This window comes from Anneissia japonica, unplaced genomic scaffold (genome assembly GCF_011630105.1).
Source record: "Anneissia japonica isolate Jap-2015-1 unplaced genomic scaffold, ASM1163010v1 scaffold11402_len470986_cov188, whole genome shotgun sequence".
Classification (NCBI taxonomy): Eukaryota; Metazoa; Echinodermata; class Crinoidea; order Comatulida; family Comatulidae; genus Anneissia; species Anneissia japonica.
The window spans coordinates 51,043-66,162 of NW_022754099.1; the positions used below are offsets into that span (position 1 = coordinate 51,043).

Below are 15,120 nucleotides of genomic sequence, written 5' to 3' on the forward strand. Positions count from 1 at the left end.
ACATGCCATATATTTGCTGTCCTATTTTTGATCTCCCAGTTTACCAATATTTACCTGTATGCCAATTTGTTGCCTGTATAACAATATGCATCCATGTCATCAATTTCTTTCCCAGGTGTTCGCCTTCCCTCGGGTAGCAGGACCATCTTCAATTATTTTGTCAACATGGAGAATGGTAAATTTGTAAGCTGGGATGTCCTAGTGCCCAGCACTAAGTCGCTGATTGACAAGGGTGTGGCACATGTATCTCTCGGGGAACAAATGGGCTTACCTGCCCAAGTAAGCCAGAAGGTGCAATTGGAGGAGGGGGAGCTGGTGACGACTGTGGACACAATACGTTACTCATTTCTCACTAGTCTTTTGTTGCTCAACAAACATCCTGTCTTGATAACAGGTAGGTTATCTACAAAATGGGAAACTTTTGAGAAATTGTAAAGAAAATATAACTACCATGTATTTCGAGAAACTACCTTGAATAATTTCCTGAAGTAAGCAATATAAACCAGTTTACTTTTTGGAACTTATTAAAAAAAATAATGGAATAGTCGAATCCAGGTGACATATTTAACAAATACTATAAGCATTATGTATATAGGCCTCATTTTCCCTTTACCGTACATGAAATTGTGTCGGATGTTGGATACCACTAATGGACATTTTTTTAAATGTACAAGCAACACTTTAAACAAGGAACTTACATTTGTTTTGTCTCATTTCTCCATATAAGGTGATTCTGGTGTTGGTAAATCAGCAGTAGTGACCCATGTATTGAAGCGTTTGGCCAGATCACGTGGTGCGTCCACTGAGCACGGGACAATCCTTGGTGAGGTTCTGCAGTACTCGGAGCGAGGCACCAGTGTTCTGTCCAACATCGCTTCACTTACCTCTGGCTTCCTTGGAGATGATGACTTTCAAACAGGTAATACCATCAGCATTCAGATCAGACTTCTTTCAGTGTCGGATCCTGGGGTTGCACTGGAGGTGCACGCTCCTCCCTTCTCCCCCGGCAGTAGCCAAAGAATTATTTACCAAGTGTGAAGTCATATAGATATGATAATACAATGGCTAAACTGTGAAACTTCCTGAGGAAGCCCTCTGGACCTTCACAATTGGTAAGGGAGCACTCCATAACATTCCTATTTTCTGCCCCTTCAGACCAAAGTACTCAAATTGCCACTCCTGCCACCTCGACAAAAAGTCTGAATCTGCCACTGTCTTTAAAGAACAGTACATTGTAAAGATTGGTAAAAATCATATATATTTTTTACTGTCGTTTTCATAATTGAATTTTGTATTTCATTTTTCCAAAAGCAGATGAGAGACTAATGAATGCTGGGTAAAACTACTACTACCACATTATATCTCTGTTTATCTTGCTTTTAGTTTGTAGATATTTCTGCCTTGTGATCTTTGATTATGTTATTATGGTTTTGTTGCTTCTTAACTATGTAGAAATCTTGAGAATAGTTGTAATTATTTATTGTTTATTTATATAAACATGAATGTTTTTTATTTGCAAATTTCTATATAGACACAAACAATAAATTATAATATTTTTTCCAAAGAAAAAATATGAATGTCCAGAATAGAAAAAAAATAATATACATCATTCATTTTAACATAATTTAAATACCTGCATTGCATAAAATTTACAATCCTGTATAAATTTACAATTCAAAAGTAAAACAAAAAAATCTCTTAAATCTTTATTGTTTTGCTTAAATTATTCTTATTCTGTTATATGAAGAGCAGATTATATAATTTTAAATAAATTTGTAAATCTACTTTGTAACCACCTGGATAAACTCATAATCGCCAAGTTTATATTCATTATAATCATTTTAGGTGAGGTGCAGTTAAAGTCAATGTTGGAAATGGGAGTAGGAGGGCCAAGTCGTGAGATGGCTGAAGCAATTGTATCCACCACTCTGCAGCTAAGTGCCCAGACCAAAGCTGATCGAATCCAGGCCCAGATACAACATAAACTGATCAAAAAGGGCAAGAATATGATGGTTGCCCCACGAGGAAAAAGGGTAAAGCAGGAGGACCTCTGTCTCTCGTCTTTTAGAAAGTTTGGTGCTAAAGGCTTTAAAATCAATTCAATTAACCGCTATTTCACACCTAGCATGATATTAATGCAAGTAACATTGTACAATATAGTAATCACCATCTCCTTTAATAACCTAATATTTTCACCCATTAATATATGCTGTTGTGTTTGCAGTTAATAGTGTTTGTGGATGACCTTAATCTGCCAGCACCAGAAGAGTTTGGCGCTCAACCACCTCTGGAGCTTATTCGTCAATTCTTGGAATTTGGTGGATTCTACGATACAAAGAAACTTCTTTGGAAGGTAAGATAAAGGTTTTTTGGTGCTTTGAACAAAAGTAAATGTCTTATTAAAAGACATAAACATGCCAAACATTTTCGGAAGACTTATTCACTGTCAATTGATGGCAGTAAAGCAATTGTTATTGAAAACGATCTGTCGCACGACACATTGTCGTCCTGCGGTCTAAAGCAATTACATTGGCTGCGAATGTTGGCATAGTGTGTGATGGCTTTAGAGAGTGAATTGCTTATAAGGTAACACATGAAATTGCAGAGATTCATTGAAATGACCACAGTATTTGAAGCCCACCAACCACAAATACTGCTAACAAGTTTTTTTACTATTTGATTTTCTTGTAGGATATACTTGATGTAACGCTAATTGGTGCTTGTGCACCGCCTGGAGGTGGCCGACAAACGATCAGCCCACGACTGCTAAAGTACTTCAGCCTGCTTAGCCTACCACAACCATCCATTAAGTCTCTCCAGCACATCTATCAAGTTCAACTTGGTAGGTTTGTTGAAAACCAGGATTTCCTGCCAGAGGTGAAGGAGTTACTGAACCCAATGGTGTCTGCTTCCATAGCTATCTACTATAAGATGTGTTTGAATTTACTACCAACTCCTGCTAAAACCCACTACACATTCAACTTGAGAGACCTATCCAAGGTGCAGTAGCTCTCTAATATTTTTTTGGTTACAGATCTATAAGTCGATTTCAGAAGTACTTGACCTGACCTGGTTATTTAGGTAGTAATCCAAAATTGTTACAATATTTTATTCATACACAAAAAAGTCTTGTATGACAACACACTATATCTCAGCTTCTGACAAGACAAGGAACACAGGCTGTTACATTTTCAATGCATTATAAATGTTATTTGTTTTTTTTTGTTTTTATATACATATTATATTACTTTATTATTTAACCTTATTGAAGAGTCACAATTTATAATGCTTATCACTTGTAGCAATTTTCACAACAACATGGCTATTGTTGAACTTCGATATTAAATGAACTAAAATTATTTTTACTTTCTAGGTCATTCAAGGCTTGCTACAGGCAGACAAGACAGTGGTCACATCTATGGAGTCAGCTGGTCAGTTACTTGCCCATGAGGCTACCAGGGTATTTCATGACAGATTGATGGATGTTGATGACCGTATGATGTTCTTCAGCTTTTTAGAAGATGACCTTCACAACCACTTTAAAGTAAGGTCAAGTATTAGTAGTCAAGTATCAGCTGCTCCAAATTTGATAATGAAATATAATATTCAAGAAATTATATCATTAAATCATTTTTTTCACCAGCTTAAGTGGTCAGCTGAACAGCTCTTTGCCAAACCCTTAATGTTTGGAGACTTTATGGACGTGAATGCACCCTCAGCTGAGCGTATTTATCGTGCCATGCCTGATCCAAGTCGCACCGTGCAAGTCCTTGAAGATTACTTAGTACGAATGAACTTTGGCACTTCCCAGGTAAAAGACAATTAGTGAATTTATTTTTAAAGAACAATTATCATCATCATCATTAACATTGTCTTCAACATCATCACTCATTCTAGTTCTTTATAAACAAGGGCCATGAGTTCATACTCAGCTACTAATTGGTACGCAGAATATCACTATGTCAAGGAGACATCTCTGCGCATCACATTATTAATGGGCGACTTATATAGCTCATATTGTAAAGACTTCTGTGCGCTTAACATTATTACCTCTGGTTATTGGATCAAGCACATAATGGAACACATATTCAGCTCCCTGGGGAGAATTCCATATGTTACAGCTTGTAATCAATGCATGTTTGTGTTTGAACCTACCAGGTACTCACATGTACTCCTGGGTGGAGAGAAATATATATCAATATCATTATCAGAGAAACAACTGTAGGTAAAGTGCCTTTCCTAAGGACACAAGCGAAATACACAGCGAGGGATCGAACCTTTGATCTCAGGGTTGAGAAGCGGAACCTCAACTGCCATTGGATCAAACACCTATGGAACTCATACTCAGCTCCCTGGGTGATAATTCCATAATATTGCTAAATATTGCTGCTTAGCAATCAGCACTTCAAACCTTCCTGCTACCTAATATTACACATTGGTAGAGCATGACAACCATAGTAAAAGTGCTTTGCATAATAACAAAAAACAAAATACATAGTAAGAGATTCAAACCTTCAACCTAAAGTTTGAGAGATCAAAATGTAAATGCTGAGCTTTCCACTTACCAACCCTTCACAGTATTAGCATTAATTTTCTTATCATGAACATTTCCAGGGCACTCAGATTGTCTTTTTCAAGGAAGCAGTTGAGCACATAGTAAGAGCAGCCAGAGTGTTCCGACAACCTGGAGGTCACATGCTTCTTGTTGGGATGGATGGCACAGGGAAGTCCACAACTGTCCAGCTAGCCTGCCTCATCTCAGGCTGTGAGCTCTTCCGCCTGAATCTCACACGAACTTACAACATCAGCGATTATAAGGAAGACTTGAAGAAAGGATTCTGGAAGGCAGGCCTACAGGGTTTGAACACTGTATTCCTCATGACTGATAGTGATATAGTTATGGTTGGTATTTCAAATGAATTAATTTCAAATGAATTAATATACCTGGAAATGCAGAAAAAATTCTTTTTTTTTTCTTACAGTTTTGTTAAATTTTTTTTTATGTAGATATCCCTTTTAAATATGTTTTGGCACAATTTATTCTATTTCTCTCTTTGTCTTCATATTTATTTGTCAGCTTTGAGGATTGTGCATCTAACATTTTCAGTGTTTGCTTGTATCCAGCATGACCGAAGGACAAATAATGAATGTCTGTCTCTTTAACAGGAAACCTTCTTAGAGGATATCAGTTGCATCCTGAACTCTGGTGAGGTTCCGGATCTCTTTGATAATGATGATATGGAATCTATTTCAATGGAACTGAAGAGGGTCGCAGCAGAAGCTGAGATTCCTGACACCAGAGATGCAATGTATCAGTACTTTATCCAGGTAGTCTGCACATAATGTGATTTATGTTTCTTTAAACCAAAGCTTCTCCAGACATACTTTGATATTGTAGCTTCTATTGTGGTCTGTTTAGTGGCAAATACTTGGTTTCTTTAATAGGGAGTGAGACATTTTAATCTTCTTTTTCTCTCTGGGAGCAGGCCTGATGTTGTATTAGGCTTATATGATTAAATGTAGCCCAGTCACACAAACAAAGGCAAAACTCAAGAATAACAATATTCCTTTGGTTTCAGCTGTCTAACTTTACAACTTAGGAATTTTCAGAATATTATTATATTGTAAAGATTATTTTTAATTATTATGCTTTATGTTAACTCTTGGTACAATTGTTTTTTTTTTAGCGTGTGAGGCGTAACCTACATGTGGTAATAGCAACTAGTCCAGCCGGCAATACGTTCCGCCAGAGGTGCAGAATGTACCCTTCTCTGATCAATTGCTGTACGTTGGATTGGTTTGATAAGTGGGGAGAGGAAGCCATGTTGAAAGTCGCTCAAGTGTATCTTGGTCATATTCAGTTTGACGGCATCAACGGGCTACAAGACATACCTGTAAGTGCATATTCTTCAACTTCTTTATATACTTGTAGTGTGTAGTAAGCTGGGCACACACTGTGTCTTATAAAGGTTTGCTTTTTGTGATGCGATGCCAAATGATGATTGTTGCATGTGCCTTGTCATTTTGTGAGCTTTACGGAATTTAAGGTTAATACAAGGTGTGCCAGGCTTTAGATTATTATTATTATTATTATTATTATCATTATTATTGTTATTAAAAACATTTCTTTTTTTTCAGCTTTTGAAGGATAGCATAGCTAAAGCATGTGTTGATATTCATAATAATGTGGAGACAAAAGCCAACCAGTTTAAGCTGGAATTGAACCGTCATTTCTACACGACACCTAGTAGTTACTTGGATCTTATACAACTGTACACAAAGACACTGAAAGAAACCAAACAGAAGTTTCTGGATAATAAGTAAGTCACTAAAGATGACGATGGTGGGGGGTGGGGGATGATAATGCGATGTGATGATTACGATGATGGTGACAATGATGATAGTAATGTGGGTGGTTGTGGTGGCAGCAGTGATGATGGTGATGATATTGTGATGGCTATTTAAAATGGTGGGGATGATGGTGATATTTATGTGGCTGTGATGTTGGTGATATTTATATGGCTGTAATGATGGTGATATTTATATGGCTGTGATGATGGTGATATTTACAGTATATGGTGGTGATGATGGTGATATTTATATGGCTGTGATGATGGTGATATTTAAATGGGGGTGATGATGGTGATATTTATATGGCTGTGATGATGGTGATATTTATATGGCTGTGATGATGGTGATATTTATATGGTGCTATGTTAAGTATCTTTGGAGTGTTTTGCAAAGTCAGTTCTTACATTGGTATACACACAGGAACATGCTAATTTTACATAAATGCTCATTTTCTGATGTAGCGGGATTTGCTAAATTATCCATAGTACACAACCTTTTGTAACATTTTATCTTGTATGCATCAGGTATAAAATATCCCTTTTAACAATTTGTCTATATTTACGAAGACAAGCAATTTTGGTCACAATGCTAATTATTTCATCTGAATTTTTCCATAATTTTGATAGGATACAGAGATCTTATTAGAGCAGCTAAAAGTTGACCAGGCAGCAGTAGATCAAGTAAGAGAAATTGTTGTCAAAGAGGAGACGGTGATGAAGCAAGAAACACAAATGGTTCAAGATTATGCAGATGTAAGTTAATAAAATAAGTCTGAGTTATGGATTCATCCAACAATTCTTGTAATAAATTACTGTTACTATAGCCAAATCTTCATCACATTTGTTATATCCTATCCTTTTCCCAGCAAGCACAAAGGGACTTGGAATCAGTCATTCCAGCCCTCCAAGAGGCTGTAGCAGCCCTGGATGCCTTGGACAAGTCAGATATCTCTGAGATCCGTGTGTACACCAATCCCCCAGATCTTGTCATGCATGTAATGGGTGCCGTCTGCGTTCTGATGAAACATAAACCAGAGTGGAGCACAGCAAAACATCTTCTAGCAGATCAAGGTTTCCTCAAAAAACTTGTTAATTATGACAAGAGTATGGTCACCGACAAAGTAAGTCATTTTTTTAGCGGTTTGATTAATTTCTTAAATTACTTTTTATTTTTAACAAAAATTGACAACTAATCTTTTTTGTATAGATATTTGCCAGACTAAAAAAGTTCACATCGATGCCAAATTTTGAACCTGAGAAAGTAGGCCAAGTGTCTCATGCCTGTAAATCCATTTGCCAGTGGGTGTTGGCCCTTCAACACTATCTTGATGTTTGTAAGGTATGAACATTGTATTGTATCAAACCATATTCATTTCCTTCTCTTCATCAACCATATATCATTATCACAATATATGACTCCATCACTTTTAGTTTAGTGATTAAGTTTGCTTTTTGTGTTCTTGCCCCCTCATTTAGTTTGTTGTATTAAAATGTACCATTGTTGTATATTGTACTACATGTTTTTAGGGAAAAAATCCAATAAAATATCCAATATCAACATCATTATTGTTATTACTGTATCATCATTATATAATTTAATAATATTATGTATGTTTTTATATAGTGCTTTACAGATAGGTCTCAGAGCGTTTTTTCCATTTTATTAACCCAGTTATTAGAACGTGCCTATGGGGGAAATTCCATAGTTTGCCACATGAAATATATCAGTGCATTTTGCACCTGAACCTCCTCCGGAACCCATTTATACTCCTGGGTGGAGAGGAGCAAAGCAGATAAAGTGCCTTGCTCAAGGACACAAGCGAAATGCACAGCGAGTAAACCCCCCTCCCCCACCTCGAGGTTCAGAAACCAAACAATTCCTGCTGCGCCAAAACCACTTATTATAATATAACATATTTTTACTTCATCGTAGATGGTGAAGCCAAAACAGCGTCGAGTGGAGGAAGCCAAGGAAGCACTTAGCCTTGCCCAAGAGAGCCTAAAAGAGAAACAAGACAGCCTAGCTATGGTTAGTCACTCCAAAGATCTTACGTACATATATATACATAAACTATTGACTAATATTCTCTGATATAGTTTCTATGTTACATTATTAATATCTTTAACTTTAAATTTGTTTAGATTGAAATGCACCTAAGTGAGCTACAGAAACAATATGACGACAGTGTCAATCAAAGGGAAATGCTACAAGAACGCAAAGTACTAACAACGCTCAGACTGCAGAGGGCATCTGTCTTACTCACTGCTCTAGCAGATGAGAAGGTAAGAGTTTAAATATAATTATATATTTATAGGCAATCAATCATTTTTATATTATTTATTTGCCATAGAAGAGAACGAGATACTAAAGTAATTGTTTTCCTTTAAAATTAGATTCGATGGGCAGAATCTATGGACGATCTGAACTTCCGATTGGAAGGTATTGTTGGCGATACGCTTGTTTCAACAGCATCCATCATCTACCTTGGTGTGTTTACTGCCCCCTATAGACGAGAAATGGGTAACTACTGGTATGAACTGTGCAAGAAAGGCGATATACCAATATCCCAAAAGTTCTCATTGATTGAAACATTGACAGAAGCAAATGTGGTAAGGATTTATGATATTTTTATAAATCTTATTGTTGCTGTTGTAATATATTGTTTTAATAATAACTCAAAGAATAGATTGTAGGGTATGAGTGAAAAATAAAAAATTGATTTATGATTGATACTTTTAGACCTAGACACAGACATAAATACTCTTTTGTTCATCAAATATTTCTTTTTATTATTTATAATTATTAGATTCATATTTATTTAATGGACCATTTGTTAGAACATAATTTTTATGAAAATGTTCCATGTAAAATATGTTTGTAAATAAATAAATAAATGAATAAAATATATTTTTATAATGTATGTGTTTTTTTAGCAAAACATATGACAAAAATTGTTAATGTATACCATGTTAAAATATTAAAAGCCAACTCTACACTCTCAAAAGCTGACTCACCCCACTCTTTTTTTATTATTTTTTTAATTTACCAGGTTCAACAGTGGCATAATGAGGGCCTACCAAGAGACAAGTACTCGGAAGAAAATGCTATTTTCGTTAAGTTTGGTCATCGTTGGCCACTTCTCATTGATCCTCAAGGGCAGGGAGCACGGTCAGTATGACAAATAATATTTCTATTTTCTTAATTTAATAGACATCAAACATATTATTCAAGCATGAAACACAGTAAACCAAACAGTTTAAAACTTCATTGATTGTTTTCATAATTGTGTATGATTATCTTATAATGATGTGAAGTACTTAATTATTAATTTTTAATTGACAGAACTTCTCAAAAATATATGCTAAACCATTTCTAAAATTGGTGGCCTTTTCAAGTTTCTTGTAAACTAATTTCAGGTGGATAGCTGAGATGGAAGGAGGTCGACTGAGGAAAGTTCAAATGACTGACCCCAACTACATGAGGGTCATTGAACGAGCAGTGCAGATTGGAGAACCTGTATTGCTTGAAGTAAGTTTAAGAAATTTTCTTTAAAAGAAATTAATCTGGTGTATGGCAACTATTTTGTGAATACCTGGTTACACAGATAAATATCAAATATTCCTATGAGGAACTTACCTGTCAACAATAATGGAATCGCCCATTTCACTGCACCTCAATCCGTACACATCATATTTCTTACTAATTAGTATGCAAGATGACCAGAAGAACATCTCATCTGACTTGTCTCGATTGACAGTTAATTAATCAATAAAGAATCAATGAAGCATTTTTCCAGAACAACAAAACAGAATCCAGAATACAAATTAATTTACATATGCTTTAAGATTTACAATAAATATATCACTTGTTTCTGAGACTTTCTTAATGTTTACATTATACTGCAATTAAGATAAATTTTTTTTTCATGATAAAGGAGATTGGTGAGAGTTTGGATCCAGCCTTGGCACCCATTTTAAACAAACAGCTTATCAAACAAGGAGGACAAGATGTTATTAAGATGGGCGACACAGAGATTGAGTATAATCATAATTTCAGGTAATTTATGCTGATTATCCACCAAGTCTATTTTGTGAATACTTACGTGGATAAACCAACTAATTGCTGTTATTTTCAAAACAGAACACTCCTTTGAATAAGATAGAACAGCCCGACACAGGGTGTCATGTTCGGACCATCCGCCTAACAGTAGTCCTCATTCCCTAGAGATCTAACTGATCAGAGAGAGGGTAGCAAGAGAGGGAATGTTATCCAGGCAATCAACATAATGATAGATGTGTGTAATTTATATATTAGATTTGCATTTTAATGGCTTAATTTTTACCTTGTTTAGCAAATTTGATTTTTTTTAAAAGAGTTGCAAAAGAAGGAAGGGAAAAAAAGAAAATATAATTTTATTTTCTCATTTAAGCAACATTTTTTCTGCCATAGTAAAAAGTTTGTTAAACCAGTCAAAACTGAATTAGATAACCTATTTGATTAAAAAAAATTTAGTAATGTAATTTAATTTTTAAGGGTTTTTTTTTAGATTTGAGCACTGCCTCTTCACAGTGATGTATATAATTTAAATAATGGTTTTGAATTTCAGATTATACATGTGCTGCGGTCTGCCAAACCCTCACTTCCTACCAGCTGTTTGCATTAAAGTCGGACTCATCAACTTCACTGTTACATTTGAAGGGCTACAAGATCAGCTTCTCTCAACTGTTGTTCAACAGGTAATCACAAAGTTTGACATAATTAAGGTTCTTTAACGGTGCTGCCCCCATTGGCATCTTCATTGCAGGTTTATCTCTATTTTCCTTTCGGCTGACATAGCTCTCTTGCATCAGTATTTTATAGATGAGAAAGCTTTGCTGATTATAATTAACTGGATGACAATTGGTGTTTCTTTAACAGGAGCAACCGTTACTTGAGAGGCAAAGGGGTGAGTTACTTGAAAGCATTGCTAATGATACCAAGGAGTTAAGAGACCTTGAGGACAGATCTCTAAGCCTCTTACAGAAGTCACAAGGTAAGTAGTGTATTTTGTTAAAACTTAATAGGTATATGCCAAGTTTCAAACTAGGTTCAAAAAAATACTCACTGGTTAGCTATCGCTTCCTATGTTCTGACATACTAACCGAAGTGAAAGAAGTTAGAATATTTGGTTTTGTTGTGTACGAGTACTGGGAAAGATAATTCCATTATTTTTTAGGTAAATTCTGTGAAATAGAGCTTGGCATGTATTTATTTGGATGTGTATCTCACTTATAGACTGTTGACATCACTAATGTTTTGGGTAATAAGATGGTTTATAAGTACAATATATTTTAGAAAATAATTGTTGATTTTAAAATTGTTTTTGTAATTATTATAATTTGTTGTACATCAGGTCACATTCTAGATGACCAAGACCTTGTGGAGACTCTGGAGATGAGCAAAAAGATGTCAGAAGAGATCCACCAGCGGTTACTGCAGTCTGAAATTACTCAGAAAGAGCTGGACCATGCAAGGAAAAAATATATTTCAGTAAGTTTTTTTCTGTAGCATTTCCAGTCTGTAATTTAATTTTTTTTTGTAGATGATGCCTTAGCACTTTATTACTTACTGTTAATTTAATGTGCATATTTTTTTTTATCAGGTTGCAACAAGAGGTGCCATTCTCTACTTTGTGTTGGCAGATCTCGCCAGCATTGATGTTATGTACCAGTTCTCATTACCCTGGTTCCAAGAGATGTTCTGCACTTGTATAAGTCAGACCAAGTCTCAGATCTCAAGCAGACCATCCAGTGGTAGTAGACAAGCTCTTGCAGGGCGTCTTAGACCTTCCAGTGCAAGAAGTAGCCCAGACCTTTCAAGAAACCTGTCTGAGAGGATCCAAACTGGTGAAAGAAGTGAATTTGATTTGGAGAAACATCTCCAGAACATGGTGTCACATCTCACAAAAAGCATTTATAGGTAATTTGACAAGGCAAATGCCTTATTTATATACAACCATGTGAAACCTTACCCTACCTCTACACATGTGCATATAAACAGAAATGCTGCATACCTTGTTTGTGTGACAGCCATTTACATTAAAGCTTCGCATACACAGTCTTGAATGACTATCAAGCGACAAATTCATATGAGTGCTTGAGGATGCTACACCGTCTTATCGTCTTATCTGTTCTGTTCTTGCCTGTTAAAGTTGAATAAAATAAAAATAAAAATTTAACAAAATGAATAATCTTTTCCTCTGTCCTTCTTTCAGAGTTGTCTCCAAGGCCTTGTTTGTTAAACACCAGCTTGTGTTCTCATTCTTGCTGTGTAGCAGTATCAAAAGAGTTGGAACATGGACAACAGAAGAGCAACCTGTTGACCATGCTATATCTGACACAGAATGGCAAACATTCCTGCAAACCAATGTCCTGGCAGAACTTGCGACTGCAGAACAACTTCAAAAACATGATGGTAATTGATGCAGTTATGATTTTTAACATCTGTTAATTGTGGGTATTTTGTGTTTTTAGATGTTATATACCTAAATTTTGAATTCTTCTTTTCCAGGATTGACTGCCATGCAAAGACTGGAAGCAGAGGCTGGGGTCAAAAGACCTCCAGGTTCTCGGGGATCGTCTGCATCATCTGTCCGCAGCACAATTAATGTAAGCGGTCATGTGACATCAAAGCCTCCAAAATGGATCTCTGAGAGCTGTTGGAAGCAATGCCAGTATTTGTCGATGACACTGAATGGGTTCCAAGGGTTGTGTCACAGCATTGTAAATAACATCAAGCAGTGGGAGATGTTTGTACGCTCAGAGGATCCATTCTATCTCATAGATGAACCTGCTGGGACCTCAGGTATGAAGCATATTTCTAAGGTTTTATGATTTTTATGTTTTACACTACTCTCAAATAAAAAATAATAGCATTCTGTTTATTTATAGTTTATCTGTTCTTTATTTACATTTGAAATGTGTTTATTCCATTATATATTTATATTATATATATGAAAATAATTAATACATAAATTTAGATTTTGTAAATTTGGTTAAGCTATGTTATGTATGTATTCCAGTAAACATTTTACCTATATTTTTGTAAATAGAAGAGTCAACCTTCTTCCGCTGGGAAAATTTAAAGCTATTTGAGCGAATAATTATGATTAAAGTACTGAAACCAGAATGCCAGATAACAAGTGTGAAATCTTACATCAAGGAGCTAATGGGAGCAGAGTACCTGGCAAGAGGTGGTCTGGATCTTAAGGAAGTATTTGATGAATCAAGTGCTAAGCATCCTCTGATATTCATCTTGTCACCAGGTAAAGAACATCCTTGTTTTCTTTGTTTCACAACTGGACTCACCAATTACCGGATAGAACTATGTGAAGTCTGCTCCAGTCTGTTTATGAGTAAAATATGTTTCTATGCAGCTCCTCCATTGATCTCTCTGCTGCCAATTGCTTTCACAGCTCGACACACCTTTGTTACCTGTCCTTTTTATCTTCCTTTCCAGGTGTGGACCCAACAGTTGAACTGATGCGCTTTGCTAAGGACCAACGTGGCAGCACATTACATTTGGATATGATCTCGCTTGGACGAGGACAGGGACCTAAGGCTGAGGAATTGATTGCTAAGGCACAGATCTTGAAAGGTCGTTGGGTGTTCCTGCAGAACTGCCATCTTGCAGCCTCTTTCATGCCGAGGCTCCAGGCTATTGTTGAAGGGTAGGTGAAACTTTTTGAACAATCTGTGTATCCCTCAGTAGCTCAAGTTATTATTTTCCTGATTGTTGATCTCTCTTTTTTCCTATTTCTAGATTCAATAAACCACACGCTGATGTAGATCCTCAGTTCCGTTTGTGGCTCAGCTCAAAACCAGATCCATCTTTTCCGGTCTCCATTCTTCAGGTTGGATTAAAGGTAAACAAACTTTGTACTTCAAAATTCATGATTCAATTACTGTATTGAAACTTGAGCCATCAAGGGCTATTGTCTGAACAAACAACAATAACAAATTTACGTTTTTTTAATCAATTAATCACTTACATTCCTCAGTGCTTAATATTCTTAATTAATATTCCACAGTACAATGTTGGGAGAAGCATCTTCCAGGAAGTCTGGTCTAATGATCTTTCTTAATATATATAATTGCAAATTGCTGTGCATGGCAGCTGAATTTAGGGAGACAGTTGGTAATACAGTAGTAAAAATATGCAGTCATCACAAGTTTGTGGGAGATTTTTGCTTGTTCGCGACAGTATTGGAGATTGTGCCAATTTTTAAGAAACACCCTCAACTTTCCGAAGACTTGATTACTGATTCACAGTACGTTTTTAATGCTTTCTACTTTACAATACATCTGCCGTGGTATTCTACATGCAATTTATTTCTTTGCTTTAGATGACTGTTGAGTCCCCACATGGCTTGAAAGGTAATCTGCAGCGCTCCCTCACCAGCAGTCTGAATGAGGCTTTATGGGATGATGGCAGCCCAAGCAAGAGCTGGAAGAATCTTCTCTTTGGTCTGTGTTTCTTCAACGCTGTTGTCCACGAGAGGAAAAAGTATGGAACGCTTGGTTGGAACATTCCCTATGAATTCACTATATCTGATTTACATGTAAGTAAATACTTGAATAAATTAAATTGTAGTTGGTGCATCAGTTATGGCTTAGACTCCTATCATTGAGTTCAGGGTTCGAAACTCTCACTGTGCAAGTCGCTTTTGTCCTAGGGCAAGGCACTTTATCTACGCTTGTCTCTCTCTACCCATTAGTATAAATGAGAATT

General features: G+C 36.1%; 1 protein-coding gene across 1 annotated transcript in view; it reads left to right on the plus strand.

Moving 5' to 3' along the window:
* LOC117123103 (dynein heavy chain 6, axonemal-like) overlaps nucleotides 1–15,120 on the plus strand; it is a 46,109-nt gene that overhangs the window by 24,504 nt on the left and 6,485 nt on the right. The window contains exons 46-76 of the mRNA XM_033268935.1: nucleotides 116–394; nucleotides 728–919; nucleotides 1,846–2,033; nucleotides 2,225–2,353; nucleotides 2,692–3,000; nucleotides 3,374–3,544; nucleotides 3,644–3,811; nucleotides 4,615–4,902; nucleotides 5,167–5,328; nucleotides 5,688–5,894; nucleotides 6,139–6,320; nucleotides 6,772–6,835; nucleotides 6,978–7,103; nucleotides 7,217–7,471; nucleotides 7,558–7,689; nucleotides 8,284–8,379; nucleotides 8,493–8,633; nucleotides 8,745–8,960; nucleotides 9,401–9,519; nucleotides 9,768–9,879; nucleotides 10,286–10,407; nucleotides 10,958–11,087; nucleotides 11,269–11,383; nucleotides 11,744–11,880; nucleotides 11,993–12,309; nucleotides 12,605–12,804; nucleotides 12,901–13,194; nucleotides 13,442–13,654; nucleotides 13,849–14,059; nucleotides 14,152–14,254; nucleotides 14,735–14,950. Coding sequence (XP_033124826.1) covers nucleotides 116–394; nucleotides 728–919; nucleotides 1,846–2,033; nucleotides 2,225–2,353; nucleotides 2,692–3,000; nucleotides 3,374–3,544; nucleotides 3,644–3,811; nucleotides 4,615–4,902; nucleotides 5,167–5,328; nucleotides 5,688–5,894; nucleotides 6,139–6,320; nucleotides 6,772–6,835; nucleotides 6,978–7,103; nucleotides 7,217–7,471; nucleotides 7,558–7,689; nucleotides 8,284–8,379; nucleotides 8,493–8,633; nucleotides 8,745–8,960; nucleotides 9,401–9,519; nucleotides 9,768–9,879; nucleotides 10,286–10,407; nucleotides 10,958–11,087; nucleotides 11,269–11,383; nucleotides 11,744–11,880; nucleotides 11,993–12,309; nucleotides 12,605–12,804; nucleotides 12,901–13,194; nucleotides 13,442–13,654; nucleotides 13,849–14,059; nucleotides 14,152–14,254; nucleotides 14,735–14,950 — 5,594 coding nt within the window. The remainder of the gene's footprint in view (nucleotides 1–115; nucleotides 395–727; nucleotides 920–1,845; nucleotides 2,034–2,224; nucleotides 2,354–2,691; nucleotides 3,001–3,373; nucleotides 3,545–3,643; nucleotides 3,812–4,614; nucleotides 4,903–5,166; nucleotides 5,329–5,687; nucleotides 5,895–6,138; nucleotides 6,321–6,771; nucleotides 6,836–6,977; nucleotides 7,104–7,216; nucleotides 7,472–7,557; nucleotides 7,690–8,283; nucleotides 8,380–8,492; nucleotides 8,634–8,744; nucleotides 8,961–9,400; nucleotides 9,520–9,767; nucleotides 9,880–10,285; nucleotides 10,408–10,957; nucleotides 11,088–11,268; nucleotides 11,384–11,743; nucleotides 11,881–11,992; nucleotides 12,310–12,604; nucleotides 12,805–12,900; nucleotides 13,195–13,441; nucleotides 13,655–13,848; nucleotides 14,060–14,151; nucleotides 14,255–14,734; nucleotides 14,951–15,120) is intronic.